Source organism: Nerophis ophidion, linkage group LG09 (assembly GCF_033978795.1).
Source record: "Nerophis ophidion isolate RoL-2023_Sa linkage group LG09, RoL_Noph_v1.0, whole genome shotgun sequence".
Taxonomy (NCBI): Eukaryota; Metazoa; Chordata; class Actinopteri; order Syngnathiformes; family Syngnathidae; genus Nerophis; species Nerophis ophidion.
The window spans coordinates 42819922-42844225 of record NC_084619.1 but is presented as its reverse complement, the minus strand read 5'-3'; the positions used below and the strand labels follow the sequence as shown (position 1 = coordinate 42844225).

Below are 24304 nucleotides of genomic sequence, written 5' to 3'. Positions count from 1 at the left end.
AGCCCTACTGCCTACTGCCACAGACGAGACGCGGGGGCGCCATCTTGGAGTGGTGATCCGCTCCACTCAGTGCAATTCATTTGGCAGGAGCAATGAACTGTCAGTGCATTTAATTCATCTTACCTCACAGAATACCACTGTTTTGGCAAACTCTACACAAGGCCAAAGCCTTCACCCACACTGAAGGCCTCATGTCCAAATGTGAGTTTGGCTCCCATTTCCCCCAGAGGACACAACTGGAATTACTGACACAATTTCCCAACAGCTGAAGACCATCAGTAATCAGGAAGGCTCTCACCTGAAGCAATCAAATCCACTCCTTTTAAGTCTGCAGCTCCAGCTCAAACTTCAGACCAACAAACACTGCTTGAGGAGAATTTACCAAATGCAGAAGTGACAACTGTTTACAGAGATCAGGGTGGCTAACGGTGAGATGACTATATATTATTTTGATGTTTGAATTTGATATGTTGAATTTATTTTAATTGCCAAGTGGTTGGTTGTTAAATGTTTAAATGCCAAATCCAAGCTATTAAGGGTCACTATATGTACTTTTGGAAACACTTTTACTTTAAAAAAAAATTGTTTATTGTAATTTGTTTTTATTGGTCCCTAATTGCTTTTGTATTTGTCTACCTTTTTCAAAGGTTTTTCACCTTACAGATATTTAATGAAAAAAAGAGACAAGTCCAAAATAAAAGGAGAAACAAAGATTTGTCTCATCATTGTATTAAAACAAAGAGTGAAGTCCCAGTGAAAGACATGTTAGGACAAAATCCACCAAAGCAAGTAAAGACCGCACTGGATGTGTTGTCTGTGGAGATGGGAAGCACAGGAAGAAGCTGTACTATTGCATGCAGTTCCAGGCACTTCCGCTTGCAGAGAAGAAGGCTGCTGCTAAGAAGTTGGGAGCATGTAAGAGATGTCTTGAAGTCCATAATGACAGTTAAGACTGCACAGATGATTTCCCTTGCACCAACCATGCATGCAAGGATGAACATGTGCCTGAGCATCATTTCTACCTCTGTCCAAACAAAAAAATCAGCTCAGCACAAAAAAAGAGCAAACCTAACTCAATTAATGGCAAAAGCAGAAGAACGTGCACAGAAGAACAATAGGACTTTGTGAAGAAGCTTTCCCCAGAGCTGGCAAGGCAGTTTCATGATGTGTTCTCCAATGCTGCATCCAAGACATTCAACACCACCAAAGTCAATTCATGACTTTTAGCAAAAAGTGGATTGCAGGAACTGCCAGTAATGATGATGCTATTGGAGGTCTCCGTTTAAACACTGGAGAAAAGATTGGAACACTGATTGACGTGGCGTCTGACATCAATTACATCACCCACAAGGCTGCAGATGAACTGAACCTCAGGAGCCAAGACATCACACTCATTGTACATGGTGTCAGAGGAAAGAAGACCATTGTGGAAACAAAGCGGTACCTCTTGAAGTTAAGAGTGAAGACTACAAGAGGCACTATGAAATCGCATCAATTGGTCTGTTATGGTCTGGACAGCATTGTAGACATCCATAAAAGTGTGGATTCCAAACAGCTGCAGAAATTATTTTCGGGTGTCCCACTTGGAGCTCTGACAAGACCCGATGAAGTCAGATTGCTCATAAGTCACAGAGAAGGCCAGCTAGCACGTCAACAGATCAGAGGTATCATAGACCTTGTACTGTGGGACGGGCCACTGGGAATGACAGTTGGAGGGTCTCATCCTGAACTCTTTGAAGACCTCACTGTTTCCGCCCACATGTCCAAAACACACTTCGCGAGATCAATGAGGACTGCTGCTTTGAGGTATGAAGAACTCACTGGCCCAGCTTGTAAAAAAAAACCCAACACTCAGGTTCACGCCAAAATCAAGAGATCAAACACTTCAACCACCAACCAGGACTTCCTAGAGTGGTGGAAATGGGACAGTACTGGTGCAGCATGTGACCCAAAGTTTGGAGGATGCCGCTGTGGAAAATGTCAACCAGGCGGAAAAGAAATGACTCTTTCAGAGGAGCAATAGCTTGAAGTGGTAAAGGGTGGCCTCACCTATGTCACGGAGGACAACCACAGCAAAGAGCCACATTGGCATGCCAGGTATCCTTGGGTGGAGGACCCCATGTCACTACCAAATAATAGAAAAACAGTTGAGGCCACATTCCTGAGAAGGGAAAAGCAACTTGCCAAAACACCTGAGTGGAAGGTGGCATATGCTGCACAAGTGCATGACATGATTGATCGACAAGCAGCCATCAAACCACCCAAAGACACCATCACCAAGTGGGATGGACCAGTTTGGTATCTCAGTCACCTCATTGCCCCTTACTCACACTCAGTCACAACTCCAGTGAGAATTGTCTGGAACAGCAGTCAGAAGTGCAGAGGCGTCAGCATGAATGACCTGCTGATGAAAGGCCCTGACGTCCTCAACCAGATTTGAGCTGTGCTTCTCCGATTCAGAAGTGGACCACATGCTGCGCTGGGTGACATAAAAAAGATGTATAATTCAGTCTGGCTGGAAGACCAAGAAGTGCACCTTCACAGGTTCCTCTGGCGAGATGCTGAAATGAGGACCTGGAAGAATACGCAATCACAAGAGTGAACATAGAAGACAAACCAGCAGGTTGCATAGCGCAGCTGGCAATGCATGAAACTGCAAACCTCCCTCTCTTTGCCCATCTTGAAGAGGAGCGTCGAGTGCTTCACAACGACAGCTACGTTGATGACATCCTCACTTCCCACAACAACCTTGACCAGCCAAACATCATCACAGCCAACGTGGAGAGGATCCTGAAGGCCAGGGGGTTGGAGTTGAAGCCATGGGTCTTCACTGGGCAAAGTGGGAGGAAGGTGCGCTCCGAAGAGGAAAGGACAATGAAAAAGATGAGCTCCATGTCAGAATCGGAATCAACTTTTCAAAGAGGAAGCAAAAGATGCGGCTGAGTGAAGACCTTCCGCAAGAGTAAATCAGAGCCTTGACACTCAACCCTTTGACAAGAAGAGAACTTCTCAGTCAAGTGTCAGGACTGTACGACCCAGTTGGCCCTGTAACTCCTGCCAAGCAGAAAGGAGCTATTCTGGTACGGAGGGCGTTTCAAGAGGCAAAGGCTGAAAGCCGTCCAGTCAAAGACACGTGGGACATTGCACTCTCAGATGAACTCAGAGGTGATGCAATCGATCTGTTCGAGGAGTACCAGCAACTTAGCAAGATCATGTTCATCAGGGGTCTAACCCCCAAATGCTTCACTATTGAACAACCCTCAGTGATCACATTCTCTGATGGAAGTGAGCATTATTATGGAGCGGTGATGTACCTGAGATGGATCAGAGACCTGGGTCACATCATCAGACTGGTTGAATCAAAAGCAAAACTAATTCCCTTGGACCACAAAGGTGATGCTGTCAAAGCAGAAATGTGTGAAGCAGTGTTCGCCTCACGACTCATGAAGTTCTTCAAGCTGCACGGCCGAATCCAAGTCAGAAAGTGGTTACACTTTGTTGACAGTCAAACAGTCCTCGGTGCAATACAGCGAGAAAGCTATGGCTTTCAAACATTCTTTGCCAACCGGTTCGTAGAGATTCAAAGCAGCACAGCAGTACAGGATTAGTTGTGGATCCCTGGGTCACAAAACATTGCAGATGTCATCACCAGAGGACAAGGCCCTCAAGATCTGGATGAACATTCAGAGTGGCAAAATGGACCCGAGTTCTTAAGTCTGCCAGAAAGTGAGTGGCCAACCAAATCTGCTAAGGAACTAGCAACCACCGCCAGAGAGAGCATCAACAAGTTTTAGAGAAAAGCATTTGCTGCTGTGTTGACAAGGGTCCAAGCTCGGAAACAGTTCCTAGAAAAAGAGCCCGAACATAATCTAAACCAAAACCAAACAGAACAGAGGTGGCCACCAGGAGGATCATTTGTTCAAAGCCTTGTGGATGTCAAACGGTTCAGTGTCCTGACCAGACTAGTCAAAACCGTTGCAATAGTCAGTCTGGAGGGCAGCAAAAATGTTCCATTCACGAGTCCATGCCTTGTATGGTCCAAAGTGGGAGGCAGTCTCCTCCAGAGGAGCCATATCTGTGGAAGAAAGAAAATATGCCCTGAGAGACATTTTTGTTGCAGCACAAGAGGGCGCAATCTTCCCAAACTCAACTACTGACAGGCTGGTGGTCTTCAAAGACCAGGACTCTGGTCCCACTCCTACCCTATGATGCCTGGGTGTCTACACTGTTGGCCCGAGAGGCACACTAAGAGAGCCATGATGGAGTGGATGGCACACTGATAAGGATAAGGATGAACTACCTGCTGAGGAACAGGAATAGAAAATCTTGGCACAACCACCTAAACCAACCACGCGCACTTAGTTTGCCTACAGTCGGCGATCTTCCCGATGTATCCATGGAAAGATCAAGTGGGAGGTGTTTTGGCAAACTTTACACAAGGTCAAAGCCTTCACCCACACAGAAGGCCTCATGTCCAAATGTGAGTTTGGCTCCCATTTCCCCCAAAGGACACAACTGGAATTACAGCTCCAGTTCAAACTTCAGGCCAACAAACACTGCTTGAGGAGGATTTACCAAATGCAGAAGTGACAACTGTTTACAGAGACCAGGGTGGCTAAAGGTGAGATGACTTTATATTTTTTTGATGTTTGGATTTGATATGTTGAATTTATTTTAATTGCCAAGTGGTTGGTTGTTAAATGTTTAAATGCCAAATCCAAGCTGTTAAAGGTCACTATATGTACTTTTGGAAACACTTTTACTTTAAAAAGGGTTTATTGTCATTTGTTTGTATTGGTCCCTAATTGCTTTTGTATTTGTCTACCTTTTTCCAAAGGTTTTTCACCTTACAGCTATTTTATGAAAAAAAAAGAGACAATGAAGTCCAAAATAAAAGGAGAAACAAAGATTTGTCTCATCATTGGATTAAAACAAAGAGTGAAGTCCCAGTGAAACCGCTGTTCAAAATGTCAAAACCCTTTTCAAGTTAGGGGAGAACAAAAACAAACAAACATAACTTGACAACCACTGATTTTCACGCAGTTTTTTTGTCATAATTGTTGCTATGATAAAGAACATGTTTTATTATTCATAGTTTGCATAACAGTAATAGAATATTGTTATATGCTATAAGTGACCAAATGTTCGAGATCAAAACTGGGAATATACTCCCAGAGAAGAGGGGAAAAAACGGTCAGCTATATTTAAGTTGAAGAATCAATATGATTAGGTTATATAAACATGCGTATATTCTACATAAAATATGTATGAATACATTACATATCTATATATCTTAGGGACCTATAAACTGTATCTCTGTTGCTGCAGCAGCAGAGAGTTTATTCTGTTTTGACACTTTGTATTGATATTTTGTATAACATTCTTCCCATAAATGATAACGTTTACAGTGATTGTTTTGTATGTATTTTTTATGTATGTCCCTTTGGATAAAATAATCTGCCAAATACTTAAACATAAACATATTGTGGAGAGGGCTGTGTTCCACGCGTTCCCACAGGGAACGCGTGGGTGTGTGCTGGGGCCGGCCGTTAAGCAGCCAACAGGTGAGTGGATACCTCAGCTGGAACGAGTTATCTAATCACTTGTTCCTTTATTAGCAGTGCCGGAGACCATGAGAGTAGGCTAAGCAAACGAGCGAGGGAAACGACGGCTGAAAAGCGGAAAGAGACTGAACGAAAAGATTTGTAAAGAAACTAAAAACTGTGTCAAACCTGCATCCTGGAACTGTGTGGTACTGTTGGTCCAACGAACCTGATAAACATTTGGGAACTGAGGAAACTAATTGTTGAAGCTTTGAAAGCGGAATCCTTTCCTATTTTTGATTTATGTAGAGCTTCAGTCGTTCATCAGTCCGCGGTTTCCGCTGTCGTATTTGACGCTTCATAATGCGTTACACATTTTCGATGGGAAACAGGTATGAACTGCAAGTGGGCCAGGAAAGTACCCGCACTCTTTTACTACGAAGCAACGCTGTTGTAACATGTGGCTTAGCATTATCTTGCTGAAATAAGCAGGGGCGTCCATGATAACGTTGCTTGGATGACAACATATGTTGCTCCAAAACCTGTATGGACAATTCAGCTTTAATGGTGTCTTCACAGATGTGTAAGTTACCCATGCCTTGGGCACTAACACACCCCCATACCATCACAGATGCTGGCTTGTGAACTTTGCGCCTATAACAATCCGGATGGTTATTTTCCTCTCTGTTACGGAGGACAGACACCACGTTCACGGTTTCCAGATATAATTTGAAATATGGACTCGTAAGACCACAGAACACTTTTCCACTTTGCATCAGTCCATCTTTGATGACCTCGGGCCCAGTGAAGCCAGCGGCGTTTCTGGGTGTTGTTGATAAATGGGTTTTGCTTTGCATAGTAGACTTTTAACTTGCACTTACAGATGTAGCGACCATTTTTAGTTACTGATAGTGGTTTTATGAAGTGTTCCTGAGCCCATGAGGTGATATCCTTTACACACTGATGTCGGTTTTTGATGCAGTACCGCCTGAGGGACCAAAGGTCCGTAATACCGTCGCTTGTGTGCAGTGATTTCTCCAGATTCTTTTGATGAGTTTACGGACCGTAGATGGTAAAATCGCTGAATTTCTTGCAATAACTCGTTGAGAAATTTTGTTCTAAAACTTTTTGACAATTTGCTTACAAATTGGTGACCTTCGCCCCATCCTTGTTTGTGAATTACTTACCATTTAATGGAAGCTGCTTTTATACCCAATCATGGCACCCACCTGTTCCCAATTAGCCTGCACACCTGTGGGATGTTCCAAATACATTTTTGATGAGCATTCCTCAACTTTATCAGTATTTTTTGCCACCTTTCTCAACTTCTTTGTCACGTGTTGCTGGCATCAAATTCTAAAGTTAATGATAATTTGCAAAAAAACATTTTTTTTTTATCTGTTTGAACTGTGAATATGTTGTCTTTGTAGCATATTCAACTGAATATGGATTGAAAATGATTAGCAAATCATTGTATTCCGTTTATATTTACATCTAACACAATTTCCCAACTCATATGGAAACGGAGTTTGTATAATGTCTTAATATTTCCACATTCCGTGGATTGCTGCCCGCGGGTATATTGGGGTTGTATAAAAGTGAGTCCACATCGCAGACATGTTGACTACGCTGCAGACAATCCGGTGCATATCGCTTGTGTCATCACAACACCCTTTTTTGGCAGCGCTTTTCTAGTGGTCTTTTTTTGGTTCTCAAATTTTCCTTGCATCACTAGTCAATAGTGCGTGAATAATAGTGTATATGTAGCCCTTGTTTACTCTTAAATTATTTGAGTGGGCTTTGGGTTCTTTCAAGTGTGTACTCATGTACTAAATAGTTTCAATCTAAAGCTATTTTATTAATGTGGATCACAGGGCTAAATATTTTAAACTTTGACACAATAGTCTAAAATCTACCAGACATAAAGACCCGAATTAAATTAACACCAGACACCCTTTACTAAAGAATAGGCAAAAATGATAATAGTGCAAATTATTATTTCAAGTTTCACAGGAATGTACAGCACTGTTCACACACAGAAGCAACAGTATATTATATATCTATACATGGTAAATGGTAAATGGGTTGTACTTGTATAGAGCTTTTCTACCCCTTTTTAAGGAGCCCAAAGCGCTTTGACAGTATTTCCACATTCGCCCATTCACAGACACATTCACACACTGATGGCAGGAGCTGCCATGCAAAGCGCTCACCAGGACCCATCAGGAGCAAGGGTGAAGTGCCTTGCCCAAGGACACAACGGACGTGACAAGGATGGTAGAGGGTGGGGATTGAACCAGCAACCCTCAGATTGATGGCACGGCCACTCTACCAACTTCCCCACGTCGTACATTCATCCATCCATCTTCTTCCGCTTATCCAAGGTCAGGTCGCAGGGGCAGCAGCCAAAAGCAGGGAAGCCCAGGCTTCCCTCTCCTTTGCCACTTGGTCCCAGGCCAGCCACGAGACATAGTTTTCTCAACGCGTCCTGGGTATTCCCCATGGCCTCCTAACGGTGGGACGTGCCCGAAACACTTCCCCAGGGAGGCGTTTGGGTGGCATCCTAACCAGATGCCCGAACCACCACATCTGGCTCCTCTCGGTGTGGAGGAGCAGCCCCGCGGAGGAAGCTCATTTCTACTGCTTGCACCCATGGTCTTGTCCTTTCGGTCATAACCCAAAGCTCATGACAATAGGTAAAGATTGGAACGTAGATCGACCAGTAAATTGAGAGCTTTGCCTTCTGTTTCCGCTCCTTCTTCACCACAACGAATCGATACAGCGTCCACATTACTGAAGACCCCGCACCAATCCGCCTGTCGACTTCACGATCCACGCTTCCCTCACTCGTAAACAAGACTCCGAGGTACTTGAACTCCTCCAATTGGGGCAAAATCTCTTCCCCAACCCGGAGATGGCACTCCACCCTTTTCTGGGCGAGAACCATGGACTCGGACTTGGAGGTGCTGATTCCCATCCCAGTCGCTTCACACTCGGCTGCGAACCGATACAGTGAGAGCTGAAGATCCTGGCCAGATGAAACCATCAGGCCCACATCACCTTCAAAAAGCAGGAACGTATTCCTGCAGGACCAGACCACATACCCTCAACGCTCTAACTGCGCCTAGAAATTCTGTCCATAAAAGTGATGAACAGAATCAGTCACAAAGGACAGCCTTGGCGGAGTCCAACCCTCCCTGGAAACGGGTCCGACTTACTGCTGGCAATGCGGACCAAGCTCTGACACTGATCGTACAGGGAGCGTACTGCCACAATCCGACAGTTTGTTACCCCATACTCTCTGAGCACTCGCCACACGACTTCCCGGGGTACACGGTCAAATGGCTTCTCCAAGTCCACAAAGCATATTTAGACTGGTTGAGCAAACTCCCATGCACCCTCAAGGACCCTGCCGAGACTATAGAGCTGGTCCACAGTTCCACGACCAGGACGAAAATCACACTCTTCCTCCTTAATCCGAGGTTCGACTATCCGACGTAGTCTTCTCTCCAGTACACCTGAATAGACCTTACAGGGAAGGCTGAGGAGTGTGATCCCACGATAGTTGAAGCACATCCTGCGGTTCCCCTTCTTAAAGAGAGGAACCACCACCCCAGTCTGCCAATCCAGCGGTACCGCCCCTGATGTCCACGCGATGGTGCAGAGTCTTGTCAACCAAGACAGCCCCACAGCATCCAGAGCCTTAAGGAACTCCGGGCGGATCTCATCCACCCCCGAAGACTTGCACCGAGGAGCTTTTTAACTACCTCGGCAACCTCATCCCCAGAAATAAGAAAGCCCACAACAGATTCCCCAGGCACTGCTTCCTCATACAAAGACGAGTTGGTAGGATTGAGGAGTTCTTCGAAGATTCACAACATCCACAATTGAGGTCAGCAGAACACCATCCCCACCATACATGGTGTTGACATTGCACTGTTTCCCTTTCATGAGTCGGCGGATGGTGGTCCAGAATCTCTTTGAAGCCGCCTGAAAGTCGTTTTTCATGGCTTCCCCGAACTCCTCTCATGTCCGAATTTTTGCCTCGGACATGGGAGGAGTTTGTGCCATGGCTGTTGTGTAGAGGAAATAGGCAGATGATGGAAAAACAGCTGCAGGAGGAGGAAGTAAAGAATTGCAAAAAGGAAAGTGATAGTGCTGCACACACAAATGACTTAGATCGACCAAAGATGACAAAAAAAGTTGCATTGGTCACATTGCTGTTTGCTCTGTAACTGCAATCACATTTGAAAAGATCAGATTATAAACAGATTCGTACTAATTCCTGAAGTGGCCCAAATCTGATGCGAAAATATCAGCTTTGAAGAACTTTGTAGTGTTTAAACTGGTAGAAAATATATCTGATCTGTGTCACTTGAGGGCAAAAAACATCAGATTTGGTGTCCAGTGTAAACGGATCTTTGGTGCCAGCGTTGAGCATGCCGCAGTATGAAGCTTAAGAGCTGGCCTAATTGGAAGTGGCCACAGGTGTGCTGCAGCAACTATGCCCAGTAAGTACAAACAAGGGCAACCGCAGACAAAAGACAGAGTCAGAATAGCAACAAGACGAACACATTCCAAACATTTCCTGGACTTTGCTTAAAACTTACTACTTAGACTTTGAGAGAATAGAATGCGGGGAGGAAGGTGGGGGTAGGAGGATACCTCTCTGGGGCTCCAGTCCTCCTGACTTGTCTTCTGCTCATCCATTCCTCAATTTTGACTGCACATTTAGAGGGGCTCGACATGAGAGAGACCCACCATGACCCTGATGTCACCCAATTTTAGTAGTTTCATTAGTCTCCACCTGCATACATATCTCCCTCAGGGACTGGATGTCAGCTGTGATGGCTGACCTGCTAATTTTAACTCCACAGTAGACACTCTGGGGGGCCTTATACACTCCCACATCACATGCACAAGTGGAATGGGGCTAAGGGTGCGCCGGGCCCCTCACTGCCTTCACAACTGGCACAGGCTCTGGGGACTGCGGTCTGCTGGTCTACCAATCTTGTGCAGGGACCTCGCTGATGGTGTGAGAGTGAGACGTTTTCTGTCCGTGGCGGAGTTTTGCGCTTGGTTGAGATCACATCCAAGGCCAGTGGGCTGGGTTCTATCTCTGTTGGGGAGAGAGTGGGGGACCCTCAGGTATGGGCGACCGGGGCAATGAGTGGAGTGGCTGATAGAGTTGTTTCGTGTCGTTTTATTTTCCGCGATTGTGGTTGTGGTGATGTTTGGTGTATTCGGGGGCTGGTTATGCACAGGTTGGTGTATTTTTACCGGGCTGTGTGTTTTTTTGTTTTTTTTTCTGACTGGATTGTAGTGTTGTGTCGTTCGCAAACGATTCGTTCAAACGAACGAATCTTTTGAATGAACGTACTGAACCGAATCACTTCATGAATTTATTCGTTCCTTTTTCAGTTCAGTTGAGCTCCGCCGTGACCATGAGTGAAACTGGCGCATTCTGTGACTCACTGAACCCTCGACGTCGGCGTCATTATTGGGGCAGGGGGAGGGACTGAGCGAACGATTCGTTCACCGTGGATTAACAACATGAATCACTCAGTGAACGACAATGCTCTCGTGATATTTTGATATTTTCTTTGTTATATTTTTAAACGTAGGCTACAGAATATTTAGTTTTTCTGTTGGCATGTCTGGCTCTTACTTTATTTGTTTTATTTTGAAGGTATTTATTTTAAATTTAATTTTTCTTTGCTACGGAACATTACGTTTTTATGTTGGCATTTGTTAAGGGTTTCTTAATTTAATATTTGTTTTTGCACTAAACAAACGAGGCCTATTTATTTAACCGTTGATTGCAAGCATTTTAGTAGGCTATTACTATTTTTTTTATTTCCCACTTTTATTTATCCCTTTGCAGGGATATATATATATGCAGGGATATATATATATGTTTCATGCCATTGGCATCCGTTCTCCATTCATTCTCCAAGCTAACGGCTAATGTTTACTCAAGCCACATGAAAACAAACACACACACGCGCGCCCCGTCCCCATTATCTCAACGCATAATATTTTTATTGCATATGTAAGTTGATATTTCCATTTGTATATTTTTAAATGTAATCTACAGAAATTTTAGTTCTTATGTTGGCATTTCTGGCACTTGGTTTAATATTTGTTTTGTTTTATTTCAGGTAGCCTATTTAATTTCTTTTTATTTGCACATTTAAGTTGATATTTTCTTTGTTATATTTTTAAACGTAGACTACAGAACATTTAGTTTTTATGTTGGCATTTCTGGCTCTTAATATGTTTTATTTTGAAGGTATTTATTTTCTTTTTGTTTGCATATTTAAGGTTACATTTTCTTTGCTACAGAACATTTAGTTCTGTAGCATTTGTTAAGGGTTTCTTAATTTAATATTTGTTTTTGCAGAGAGCGATTCACGTCTGTCGCACTCTGGCCCACAGAACTGCAGCTGAGTGAGTCAGGCTCGCTTCACGAACCTACAAGAACTGAATGGTTGTCGCTGAGGACTTGAATCACGTTGGCGCTGTACTCACTCACTCATTCAAAAACAGGACTCGCGAACCTACTGACACAGAGGACGTCATATTGAGGATCTCGTTCAGTAACTGTGCGCGTCGTTGGGTGCTGAGGGCTTGTGTCGTTCGCGAACTGACACACACCGAGATCTGCCGCTGGGAAGCTGTTACTGACTGACTCATGATTCGCCGATCTGCACACAGAACTGCTGCTGCAGAAGTGATTCGGTGAACAAATTTTTTGGACGAATCAATTTAAGGAACTGATTCTAGTGATTCAGTACAGTCAAGGGAACTGCTGACCCATCACTACTGGATTGAGTGCCTGCGCGTAGGCTTTCTTGGTGGAGGGGTCTAGCTTCATGGTGTTTTTATTTGTGTGTTTGGACGTTGTTGTCAACTTTTTGACTTTTCTTTTTATATAGATGTGGATTAGGTTGTAGGTTGTTTGTGGCATCGCACAAGTCTGTGTCTGTCTGTCGGCTTCGCGCTATGGGGTTTATATCAATGACTTAGTGTGGTGGAGGGGTCTAGCTTCATGGTGTTTTTATTTGTGTGTTTGGACGTTGTTGTCAACTTTTTGACTTTTCTTTTTATATAGATGTGGATTAGGTTGTAGGTTGTTTGTGGCATCGCACAAGTCTGTGTCTGTCTGTCGGCTTCGCGCTATGGGGTTTATATCAATGACTTAGTGTGAGGCCAGCGCATCCTTTTTGTTTGGTGTTGGTTTTGTGGCTTGGTTGTTTGGGCGGTGTGTTTGTGCAAGTTTGGATTAGGGAGTGGCGTTGATGTCTCTTGTTTATATAGTGGCATTTGCGCTGACTAACGGTCTGGCGCTGGTTAGTGTCCATGATTTTGTTGGCGTGTTGTTCAGTCGCTATTTTTCGGTCGTTTAATTTCATCAAGTGATGCTGGCGGTCGGGGGTTTTGCTGCGATTGGTGGTTTGTTTGTGGTGCTGGCACCTGTGGTTGCTTAGTCTAGTTTGAGGGGGTGGCTGATATTGGGGTTTGTGATGGCACATGATGGTTGTCAAGGCTTAGTTTTCATTAGTTGTAATGTTGTTTGGCTTCTCAGGTGTCGGCCCAGGCATGCCCTCTCACTCTGTCGCGCCGTCCTTTGTGCCCATAGGTCCATAGGTCATACGCTCCCACATACATATACAAATACAGTACATACATACACACTTGGTATATACATCCACACGCATATTCCTTGTACAAACATACATTTACACATACTATACACACACAAGCATCTATGCATACATACATTCATGCATATAATTATGTTTCATCAACATGCCCCGGGGAAACTGGGTAAAAAAGGCACTCTGATAAAGCTGAACCTATTATACTATAATAATTCACAAGGATAATGTAGCACTCTTTTCTTTTTCTCCTCCATGTATCTGCTTTCTTTTGTAATTCACGTTTTTTTTTACATTTATGTATTGTTGCATTTGAAGCAATTGTATTTCTGATAATAAAGGTAATCATCATTATTATACAATATCAATTGTGTTATTTATGTTGGTATTTTATTGTTCCTTTTGTAGTGCATTGTTAATTGTCTTTCTGTGTTATCTGCTTCAGTAAGTGGTTCTTTGCTATCATTGTTTTAATCAAATTTGTACATATCGTATTTGCTACGGTTGTTCTGTTGTTGTTGTTGTTGATTTAGTTTTTTTTTGTTTTCTGTATGTTTTATTCCCCTCATGTGTCCGCAATGTCCCCCTCGGTTATCTTTCTCTCTTTTCTATCCCTTCCTGTTTCGGTCCAGCTGCGACAAACATTAAATAAATCTATTTAATAAAGTCAAATACAAATAAGGCAACAAGAAAAGTATCCAACACTTCTCTTTTGTAGAGTAAATCTGTACAGCAGATATGGGATTATACATCAAGAGTATTGTTTGTCTAAGTAGCTCGACAAGACATGCTAAAAAATAAAAAAAACTGACGTAATCATGCTTTTCTCTTTCATCCTACCAGATGTCAGCGGGGTCCTACTGCTACTTGGTGTTTGCCAGCATTTGTCTATCTGTGGCCGTCTACGTCTACGCTGTCATACCTGAAACCAAAAACAAGACTTTCATGGAGATCAGCCAATTGTTCGCCAAGAAAGAACCCGTTCTGGAGACGGAGTGCCTTCTCCTTGTGGACCAGATGAAACTGAATAAGATGAACGGCTACGGAGTGCTAAAACCGGCATCATTGACGTTTGACAGCTCCTAATCAGTACCGTAACAAAGCTACCAAACTACTATATCTGCATACTGTATTTGTGTCAAGCTGGAGGGTTCATTTGTATCCACTCAGGTTCAAAACACTGCTCACAATACTCTGTGATATGTAGTTCTGCTATATAAATGTGCGACCTTTTCATCCAATTTAGGATAATACATGAGTTTTTTTGAAACCACTTTTTAATGTTTTTCAGAATACTGCACTCTTGTATTGTATGGCTGCCAATACAGATACAAATGTGATTCCTTATCTTGTCTTTCTTACACTAATATTTGTACGCATATAATTTGCTCGAGGCTAATTATGATTCATGTTTAAAATGTAATACTTCAGCTCTCCGTAGAATTTGATGTCTTTGTGAGAGACCGTGCTACTGAACAAATGCTGCGTTCAAGATCTCAGTTCTATTAACACGGTAGTAAAGCTGGTAAACTATTAGCTTATCAACTATGCAAGATATCAGCATCCCATTATATTTTGTAGATTCAATTTGATTCAGGTATAGTTATGGATTATCTTAAGGTCAATAATGTATTCAAGCATTTCTATATATACCTCTACTCATCTGCTCATTATAATACTCCTGAGTTTAATATTTTTTGGGGGCAATCTGGACATTTCCTCCGTTGATCGGTAGAAATAGAGAGACCTATTACTGCTGCGGGATTAAATGTTGCAGCTTTATCACTACAAAAATGAAAATGCCTGGGACCATCCTCTCTTCAAAAATGTTCTGATAAACTAGCCCCCTTATTACTGGACATGTACAATGACTCGTTTCAATCTGGCTGTCTACCGCAAAAGCTCAACCAAGCTTCAATTTCTCTCCTCTTGAAAAAAGGCAAGGACCCTTTATTGTGAACTTCGCATTGTCCAATTAGCTTAAACTGGGTTCATTCAGAGTAGGCACTCCTTTTCTAATAGTCAACATTGTTTCAATATATTTGATGATGTGCCTGCTCTTACCACTGAAGAGGCAGCGATATCTATGGATGAGGAAAGGGCATTCGACCAAGTGGAATGGCATTATCTATTTTATGTCCGAGAGAGTTTTGGCTTTGGTAATAGTTTTATTTCATGGATTAAGCTCCTATATTAATCTCCTGAGGCCTTGATTAGGACAAAATATATTCCATTTGAATGTTTTCATCTTTACCGTTCAACGGGGCAGGGTTTTCCCCTGAGCCCATTGATTTTTGCTCTTGCCAATGAACCTCTGCCAATAGCGCTTTGCACCAATCCTCTTATCATGGGCACATCTAGACACAATGTGCAGATGAAAGTCTCTCTTTTCAAATGACCTCCATCTGTATATATCGGAGATCTTTATCTCGATCCCGGCTACCTTAAGTTCTCCCCAAGATTTTGGACATGGGTCTGGTTACAAACTTCATGTGACCTTCCAATTAGCCCCCGTACAGTACGCAGAGGGCTTCATGGAATGGGTGTCCATGGCCAAGCAGCTGCATCTAAGCCATACATCACCAAGTCCATTGCAAAGTGTGGTATGCAGTGGTGTAAAGCACATGACACAGGACTCAAGCGCAGTGGGGACGCGTTCTCTGGAGTTATAAATCACACTTTTCAATCTGGCAATCTGAAGGGCGAGTCTGAGTTTGGAGGTTGCCAGAAGAATGGTATGTTTCGGACTGCAGAGTGTGAAATTTGGTGAAGGAGGAATTATGGTGTGGGGTTGTTTTTCAGGATTTGGGCTTGGCCCCTTAGTTCCAGTGAATGCTCCAGGATACCAAAACATTTTGGACAATTCCATGCTCCCAACCTTGTGGGAACAGTTTGGAGCGGGGCCCTTCCTCTTCCAACATAACTGTGCAGAAGTGCACAAAGCAAGGTCCATAAAGACATGTATGACAGAGTCTGGTGTGGATGAACTTGACTGGCCTAAACAGAGTCCTGACCTGAACCCGATAGAACACCTTTGGGATGATTTACAATAGAGACTGAAAGCCAGGCCTATTCGAACAACATCAGCGTGTGACCTCACCAATGTGCTTTTGGAAGAATGGTCGAAAATTCCTATAAATACACTCTGCAACCTTGTGGACACCTTCCCAGAAGAGTTGAAGCTGTAACAGCGGCAAAAGGTAGACCGACATCATATTGAACCCTATGGGTTAGGAATGGGATGGCTATTCAAGTTCATATGTGAGGTAGGTGGCAAAATACTTTTGGCAATATATATATCCATCCATCCATCCATCCATTTTCTTCTGCTTATTCCCTTTTGGGGTCACGGGGGGCGCTGGCGCCTATCTCAGCTACAATCGGGCGGATGGCAGGGTACACCCTTGACAAGTCTCCACCTCATCGCTGGGCCAACACAGATAGACAGACAACATTAACACTCACATTCACACACTAAGTCCAATTTAGTGTTGCCAATCAGCCTATCCCCAGGTGCATGTCTTTGGAAGTGGGAGGAAGCCGGAGTACCCGGAGGGAACCCATGCATTCACGGGGAGAACATGCAAACTCCACACAGAAAGATCCCGAGGCTGGGATTGAACCCAAGACTGCAGGACATTCGTATTGTGAGGCAGACGCACTAACCCTTCTTCCACCGTGAAGCCCAATATATATATATATATATATATATATATATATATATATATATATATATATATATATATATATATATATATATATATATACATATATATATATACATATATATATATATGTATATATATATATATATATATATATATATATATATATATATATATATATATATATATATATATATATATATATATATATACGATATTTCCTTGAATTGCCGCCGGGGCGCTAATTAATTTAAAACCTCTTCTCACTCCTGCGCTTACCAAAGGCATGCAGTAAAAGCAAGCATGCGCTAATTATTTTAAAACCTCTTTTCACTCTGGCAATTATCGAAGGTATGCAGTAAAAATGTGAGTGTGATGTAAGCTTGGACCTTAAATCCTACTGAATAGCACTTAATCTTCTTCCCTTTATGCGATTTGAAATTACCGGTATTGAAATCAGCCTCCTCCATTTTGAAAATGATGACAGGGGAAGTGTCACTCGTGACGTTACGAGTTTGACCAGGCGGTAATACTAAGCATGCGCTAATTAGTTTGGGAAGCGAGTTTGACCCGGCATTAAGTCAAGGAAGGCGAATACTATATGCCCTGCTAGCAATTCAAGGAAATACGGTATATATATATATATATATATATATATATATATATATATATATATGCTGGCGTCGCCGGTAGTGAGAGGCGACGGGCTGGGGTGGCAATTCTCGTTGTCCCCCGGTTCAAAGCCTGCACGTTTGAGTTCAACCCAGTGGACGAGAGGGTAGCTTCCCTTCGCCTTCGGGTGGGGGGACGGGTTCTGACTGTTGTTTGTGCTTACGCACCAAACAGCAGTTCAGAATACCCACCCTTTTTGGGTACACTCGAGGGAGTAATGGAAAGTGCTCCCCCGGGTGATTCCCTTGTCCTACTGGGGGACTTCAACGCTCATGTTGGCAATGACAGTGAAACCTGGAGAGGCGTGATCGGGAAGAATGGTCGCCCGGATCTAAACCCGAGTGGTGTTTTGTTATTGGACTTTTGCGCTCGTCACGGATTGTCCATAACAAACACCATGTTCAAGCATAAGGGTGTCCATATGTGCACTTGGCATCAGGACACCCTAGGCCGCAGTTCCATGATCGACTTTGTAGTTGTGTCATCGGATTTGCGGCCTCATGTTCTGGACACTCGGGTGAAGAGAGGGGCGGAGCTTTCTACCGATCACCACCTGGTGGTGAGTTGGCTGCGATGGTGGGGGAGGATGCCGGACAGACCTGGCAGGCCCAAGCACATTGTGAGGGTCTGCTGGGAACGTCTGGCAGAGTCTCCTGTCAGAGAGAGTTTCAATTCACACCTCCGGGAGAACTTTGAACATGTCACGGGGGAGGTGCGGGACATTGAGTCCGAGTGGACCATGTTTTGAACCTCTATTGTCGAGGCGGCTGATTGGAGCTGTGGCCGCAAGGTTGTTGGTGCCTGTCGTGGCGGTAATCCCAGAACCCGTTGGTGGACACCAGCAGTGAGGGATGCTGTCAAGCTGAAGGAGTCCTATCGGGTTCTTTTGGCTCATAGGACTCCGGAGGCAGTGGACGGGTAGCGACGGGCCAAGCGGTGTGCAGCTTTAGCGGTCGCGGGGACAAAAACTCGGACATGGGAAGAGTTCGGGGAAGCGACTTCCGGGCGGCTTCGAAGCGATTCTGGACCACCATACGCCGCCTCAGGAAGGGGAAGCAGTGCACTATAAACACCGTGTAAGGTGCAGATGGTGTTCTGCTGACTTCGACTGCGGATGTTGTGGATCGGTGGAGGGAAGACTTCGAAGACCTCCTCAATCCCACCAACACGTCTTCCTTTGAGGAAGCGGTGCCTGGGGATTCTGTGGTGGGCTCTCCTATTTCTGGGGCTGAGGTTGCTAAGGTAGTTAAAAAGCTCCTCAGCGGCAAGGCCCCGGGGGTGGATGAGATCCGCCCGGAGTTCCTTAAGGCTCTGGATGCTGTGGGGCTGTCTTGGTTGACAAGACTCTGCAGCATCGCGTGGACATCGGCGGCGGTACCTTTGGATTGGCAGACCGGGGTGGTGGTCCCTCTCTTTAAGAAGGGGGACCGGAGGGTGTGTTCCAACTATCGTGGGATCACACTCCTCAGCCTTCCCGGTAAGGTTTATTCAGGTGTACTGGAGAGGAGGCTTCGCCGGATAGTCGAACCTCGGATTCAGGAGGAACAGTGTGGTTTTCGTCCTGGTCGTGGAACTGTGGACCAGCTCTATACTCTCGGCAGGGTTCTTGAGGGTGCATGGGAGTTTGCCCAACCAGTCTACATGTGCTTTGTGGACTTGGAGAAGGCATTCGACCGTGTCCCTCGGGAAGTCCTGTGGGGAGTGCTCAGAGAGTATGGGGTACCGGACTGTCTTATTGTGGCAGTCCGCTCCCTGTATGACCAGTGTCAGAGCTTGGTCCGCATTGCTAGCAGTAAGTCGGACACGTTTCCAGTGAGGGTTGGACTCCGCCAAGGCTGTCCTTTGTCACCGATTCTGTTCATAACTTTTATGGACAGAATTTCTAGGCACAGCCAAGGCCTTGAGGGGATCCGGTTTGGTGGCCACGGGATTAGGTCTTTGCTTTTTGCAGATGATGTAGTCCTGATGGCTTCATCTGGCCGGGATCTTCAGCTCTCACTGGATCGGTTCGCAGCCGAGTGTGAAGCAACCGGAATGAGAATCAGCACCTCCAGGTCCGAGTCCATGGTTCTCGCCCGGAAAAGGGTGGAGTGCCATCTCCGGATTGGGGAGGAGACCCTGCCCCAAGTGGAGGAGTTCAAGTACCTAGGATTCTTGTTCACGAGTGGGGGAAGAGTGGAACGTGAGATCGACAGGCGGATCGGTGCGGCGTCTTCAGTAATGCGGCCTTTGAATCGAACCGTTGTGGTGAAGAAAGAGCTGAGCGGAAGGCAAAGCTCTCAATTTACCGGTCGATCTACGTTCCCATCCTCACCTATGGTCATGAGCTTTGGGTCATGACCGAAAGGATAAGATCACGGGTACAAGTGGCCGAAATGAGTTTCCTCCGCCGGGTGGCGGGGCTCTCCCTTAGAGATAGGGTGAGAAGCTCTGCCATCTGGGAGGAGCTCAACGTAAAGCCGCTGCTCCTTCACATCGAGAGGAGCCAGATGAGGTGGTTCGGGCATCTGGTCAGGATGCCACCCGAACGCCTCCCTAGGGAGGTGTTTAGGGCCCGTCCAGCTGGTAGGAGGCCACGGGGAAGACCCAGGACACGTTGGGAAGACTATGTCTCCCGGCTGGCCTGGGAACGCCTCGGGATCCCCCGGGAAGAGCTAGACGAACTAGCTGGAGAGAGGGAAGTCTGGGCTTCCCTGCTTAGGCTGCTGCCCCCGCGACCCGACCTCGGATAAGCGGAAGATGATGGATGGATATATATGTATATATATATATATATATATAATATCCCACCCCCACTCCAAGCCGTTTCCTACTGCTTCACCCCACGTGGTATGATGGACAACAAAGCAGCGCCCTAGTGACTGGCAGCTTCGGAACGAATGCCTGCCCCCTCCTCCCCTGTTGCAAGTATTTGGTTTTCTGTGTAAAATGTTTGTATGATTTTCTGCTATCAAGTTTTTTTCTCGGCCCTAGTCAGTGCCCTTTACCCCATGGGAGCCCAGTCTGAGATACATTTTTTGTTACTCATCCTTCCCTCAGCACAACCTTTGTCCCACCTTTGAAGGGGGAACCGATGAAGACTCATTGTGCTAAATTGGAAGGTTGGATTGGAGATATTCTTCATTTCCTTAAGAGCGAGCCAAATGGTTGGATAAGTCCAGCCCAGCATGTCACCTGGTGTTCTGTAAATGAGGTAATTGCTCCCCACAGAGTGTGTGTATTATATATTTATCCTTAACTTTGTCTCTGCTGCCATCTCATTTTTCACCTAAACAGAGTGTGTTGTGTGGTTTCTACGGAAGACGAATGCACACACAAAATATTTTTTACGTCTAAATATCATGTCCGCGTTTTTTTAATGAAATATTAAAAATTGACGATCCAAACAAAATTTGTTGAGTGTTTGCCTCAGCTTTACTTGCTGTTCCTCTTGCCTAAATGCACCACTGAATTGCAGGACAGAGAGACGATCAGAAGCACCGAAAACAAGCTGCTAGTTAGCATTGTTAGCATCATCTAGCTAGCTTACTTGTTGTTGCCTTCGTTTGCGCTCCGAGACACAACGTTGGCAGCTGTCCACTTTGCTGTCAAACTTATTTGAATGATTACAGTCCAAACACTGTTTGTATTTATTTGTAGCCAGGGAGAAGGTATATTTTTGACGAGACAGATACAAACCGAGGACGCATGTTTACAGGACAGAGTTAGCAAACGAGTTCTTTGCATGCATGTTGTATAATTTTCCATTACAATTTAAATGAAAATTTACAAACTATTGACTGCTAGACATTTAGTGTTGATTTTCAAAATGTTATTCCGTGGCAGCACTTTGTGCAGATAGAAGTTTTCCTCTTTTTTTTTTTAAAAAGGGTGCTCACATGCCTGAAAATGAATAAAATAAAATCATATTCAAAATTAACACTATAAAATGAAAACTTAAAACTAAAAAGTCAGTGGCAGTTTGCACAAAGCCATGTCAATGTAGACTATGTTTCTAATTAGAGCAGAGCTATTTGCAACTAATATTACAGTGAAGACAAAAACTCTCAGTTCCCTTTTACACTGCAAACTAAATCAGATTTTTTATTTTTTTTTATAGCCAAAAATAATACGGACCTGATTTTTAGCTAGTGTAAAATTGGAGAAAATTAGTGTTGAGTATTAAACTCTGCGACTGGGTTTTTGGGATATTGACCACGTTGGGGTTCCGGTCAGAGAACACACCGTCATCATTTGGACTCTTCCAACTTTAATGGTGTATATTGAGTTATATTAGGTGCAGTTAGTATCTGTAAACCACAAACAAACACCCATCAACATTTATATAATTTAACTAAACAACAATATTTATATATATTATGCCTATAGATATGCTCTAAGTAAAGTAGTAGAGACATAATATATTGCATTTTCACAATGGCACATGAACTAGCCACATTAGTAGCATCAATGCTATCCTAAACAGGGAGATGTTAGCTCGTAGCATTCTGACAACACAGCACTAATAATATTAATAAAACACCAGTAAATGTAACACAAACACAGTGATGTCTATTAATAAACTAAATGATTCTTATATAATAATTAACATACTCACACCGTCAAGGACTAGAGCACCGATTAAACATAACAGAGAAACAAGTCAGCACACATTAACACACGTCAAACGGGAAGCGGAAGTGACACCTACAGGAAGGAAGTGGAAGTGACACTGTCAAGAAATGCTTCAAAATAAAATATTTGAAACGTAAATAACATGGAGAATTCTTAACAATTAGGTTGACATTGAATGGTTGTTTTGTGAAGTTTCAGGAAGCATGGACTGGTTTCTTAAAATATGTAAAAGAGACTGATCTCAAATTTAACCCTGATTTAAAAGTGATTGAAAGGAAGATAATTGATTAGCCTTTTGTCTGCTTTTTTATATTCCTGCACTGTGTTGGGGACACTCAAGAGTGCAGTTGTCTGTGGCTTCATGTCAATACTTGCGATCATGATTTCAAATAGGTTGATGTCTTTGACGACATCAACTAGAAAAATTACCAGGCACATGACACTCCACATCCCCCAAGATTTTGTTTGTGTGTCCAGCAAAAAAAACATTTCGTCAAGACAGGCAGGGTCCCTCAAACCCGAACTTCTCGTTGAGAAGATCTTGTCCATTTTGTTGAGAGGCCATTTAACCAATTCCACTGTTTAAATTTTGGAGAGCAGTGCAAAAAGAGGCACCAAGAGAACACAAGACAAGACAAAGATACAAAAGCAGGAGAAACAACGGGGATGAAAGTGAAGTGTCTGCCTTCTTTGAGAGCCAGACAGAAAAGTGTGATTCCTCCATTCAATGTAAGAAGTAAAAATAACGCAACACCTTTGCAGTACCGCGATGGTGCCATCTTGGTTAGAAAAACGAGAGGAAAACATTAAGAAACATATAAGACATAAGAATACATGAAAACAGCGCAAAACTGAGGCAACCATCTTTCTACATAAAACTGCAAAGTAAAAAAACTATAAATCCAAAAAATTAGCAATAAAAATACATATTGCGCCCATACAATTGCACAATGCATCGACAAACAGAACAAAACAAACAAAAACACATTTCAACACCCTTATACAGTACACCATGGTGGCTTCTGTCTGCAGTCTGCAGGTGTGCAGGACAGCATGGCCAGAGACAGGGTCAGACCAAACAAAGCAACCCAGAAAGTTGACTTCGTCCCAGGCTGCCCACCAGCCCTCGCTGAATGTCAGTCCAGTATCATTCTATGTAATAATGGATAATAATTGTATATTGATATTACAATAACTAATAATAATGCAAACCCCGTTTCCATATGAGTTGGGAAATTGTGTTAGATGTAAATACAAACGGAATACAATGGTTTGCAAATCATTTTCAACCCATATTCAGTTGAATATGCTGCAAAGACAACATATTTGAAGTTAAAACTGATAAACATTTTTTTTTTTTTTCAAATAATCATTAACTTTAGAATTTGATGTCAGCAACACGTGACAAATAAGTTGGGAAAGGTGGCAATAAATACTGATAAAGTTGAGGAATGCTCATCAAACACTTATTTGGAACATCCCACAGGTAGGGTGACCATTTCCATGACACCAAAAAGGAGGACATTGTGCGGCATATCAATAAATTACTATGGTGTACATATATACACATATATGTGGTGTACATATGGTGTACATATATACTCTTATTATATATTATAGTGTACTCTTATTTATAGTACAATTTTGAGTGGTTTAAAGATAATGTTTGTGTGGCTGAATAGGAAAAAATATTAAAGTCAAGTGTTTGCATCAAAAACCGACATCAGTGTCTAAAGGATATCACCACCTGGGTTCAGGAACACTTCATAAAACCAGTGTGAGTAACTACAGTTGGTCGCTACATCAGTAAGTGCAAGTTAAAACTCTACTATGCAAAGCGAAAGCCATTTATCAACAACAACCAGCTTTGCTGGGCCCGAGCTCATCTAAGATGGACTGATGCAAATTGGTAAAGTGTTCTTTGGTCTGACGAGTCCACATTTCAAATAATATTTGGAAACTGTGGACGTGGTGTCGTCCGGAACAAAGAGGAAAATAACCATCCGGATTGTTATAGGCTCAAAGTTCAAAAGCCAGCATCTGTGATGGTATGGGGGTGTGTTAGTGCCCAAGGTATGGGTAACTTACACATCTGTGAAGGCACCATTAATGCTGAATGGTCCATACAGGTTTTGGAGCAACATATGTT

At 43.6% G+C, this 24304-nt stretch overlaps 1 protein-coding gene across 3 annotated transcripts in view; it reads left to right on the top strand.

Moving 5' to 3' along the window:
- The window catches only part of slc2a15a (solute carrier family 2 member 15a), a 100504-nt gene extending 85960 nt beyond the window's left edge, over positions 1–14544 (top strand). For all 3 annotated transcript variants that reach the window (XM_061911024.1, XM_061911025.1, XM_061911023.1), the window contains one exon: positions 14048–14544. In XM_061911024.1, the coding sequence (XP_061767008.1) occupies positions 14048–14290 (243 nt within the window). In that variant the 3' untranslated portion in view covers positions 14291–14544. The remainder of the gene's footprint in view (positions 1–14047) is intronic.
- The last annotated feature ends 9760 nt before the right edge of the window (positions 14545–24304 follow it).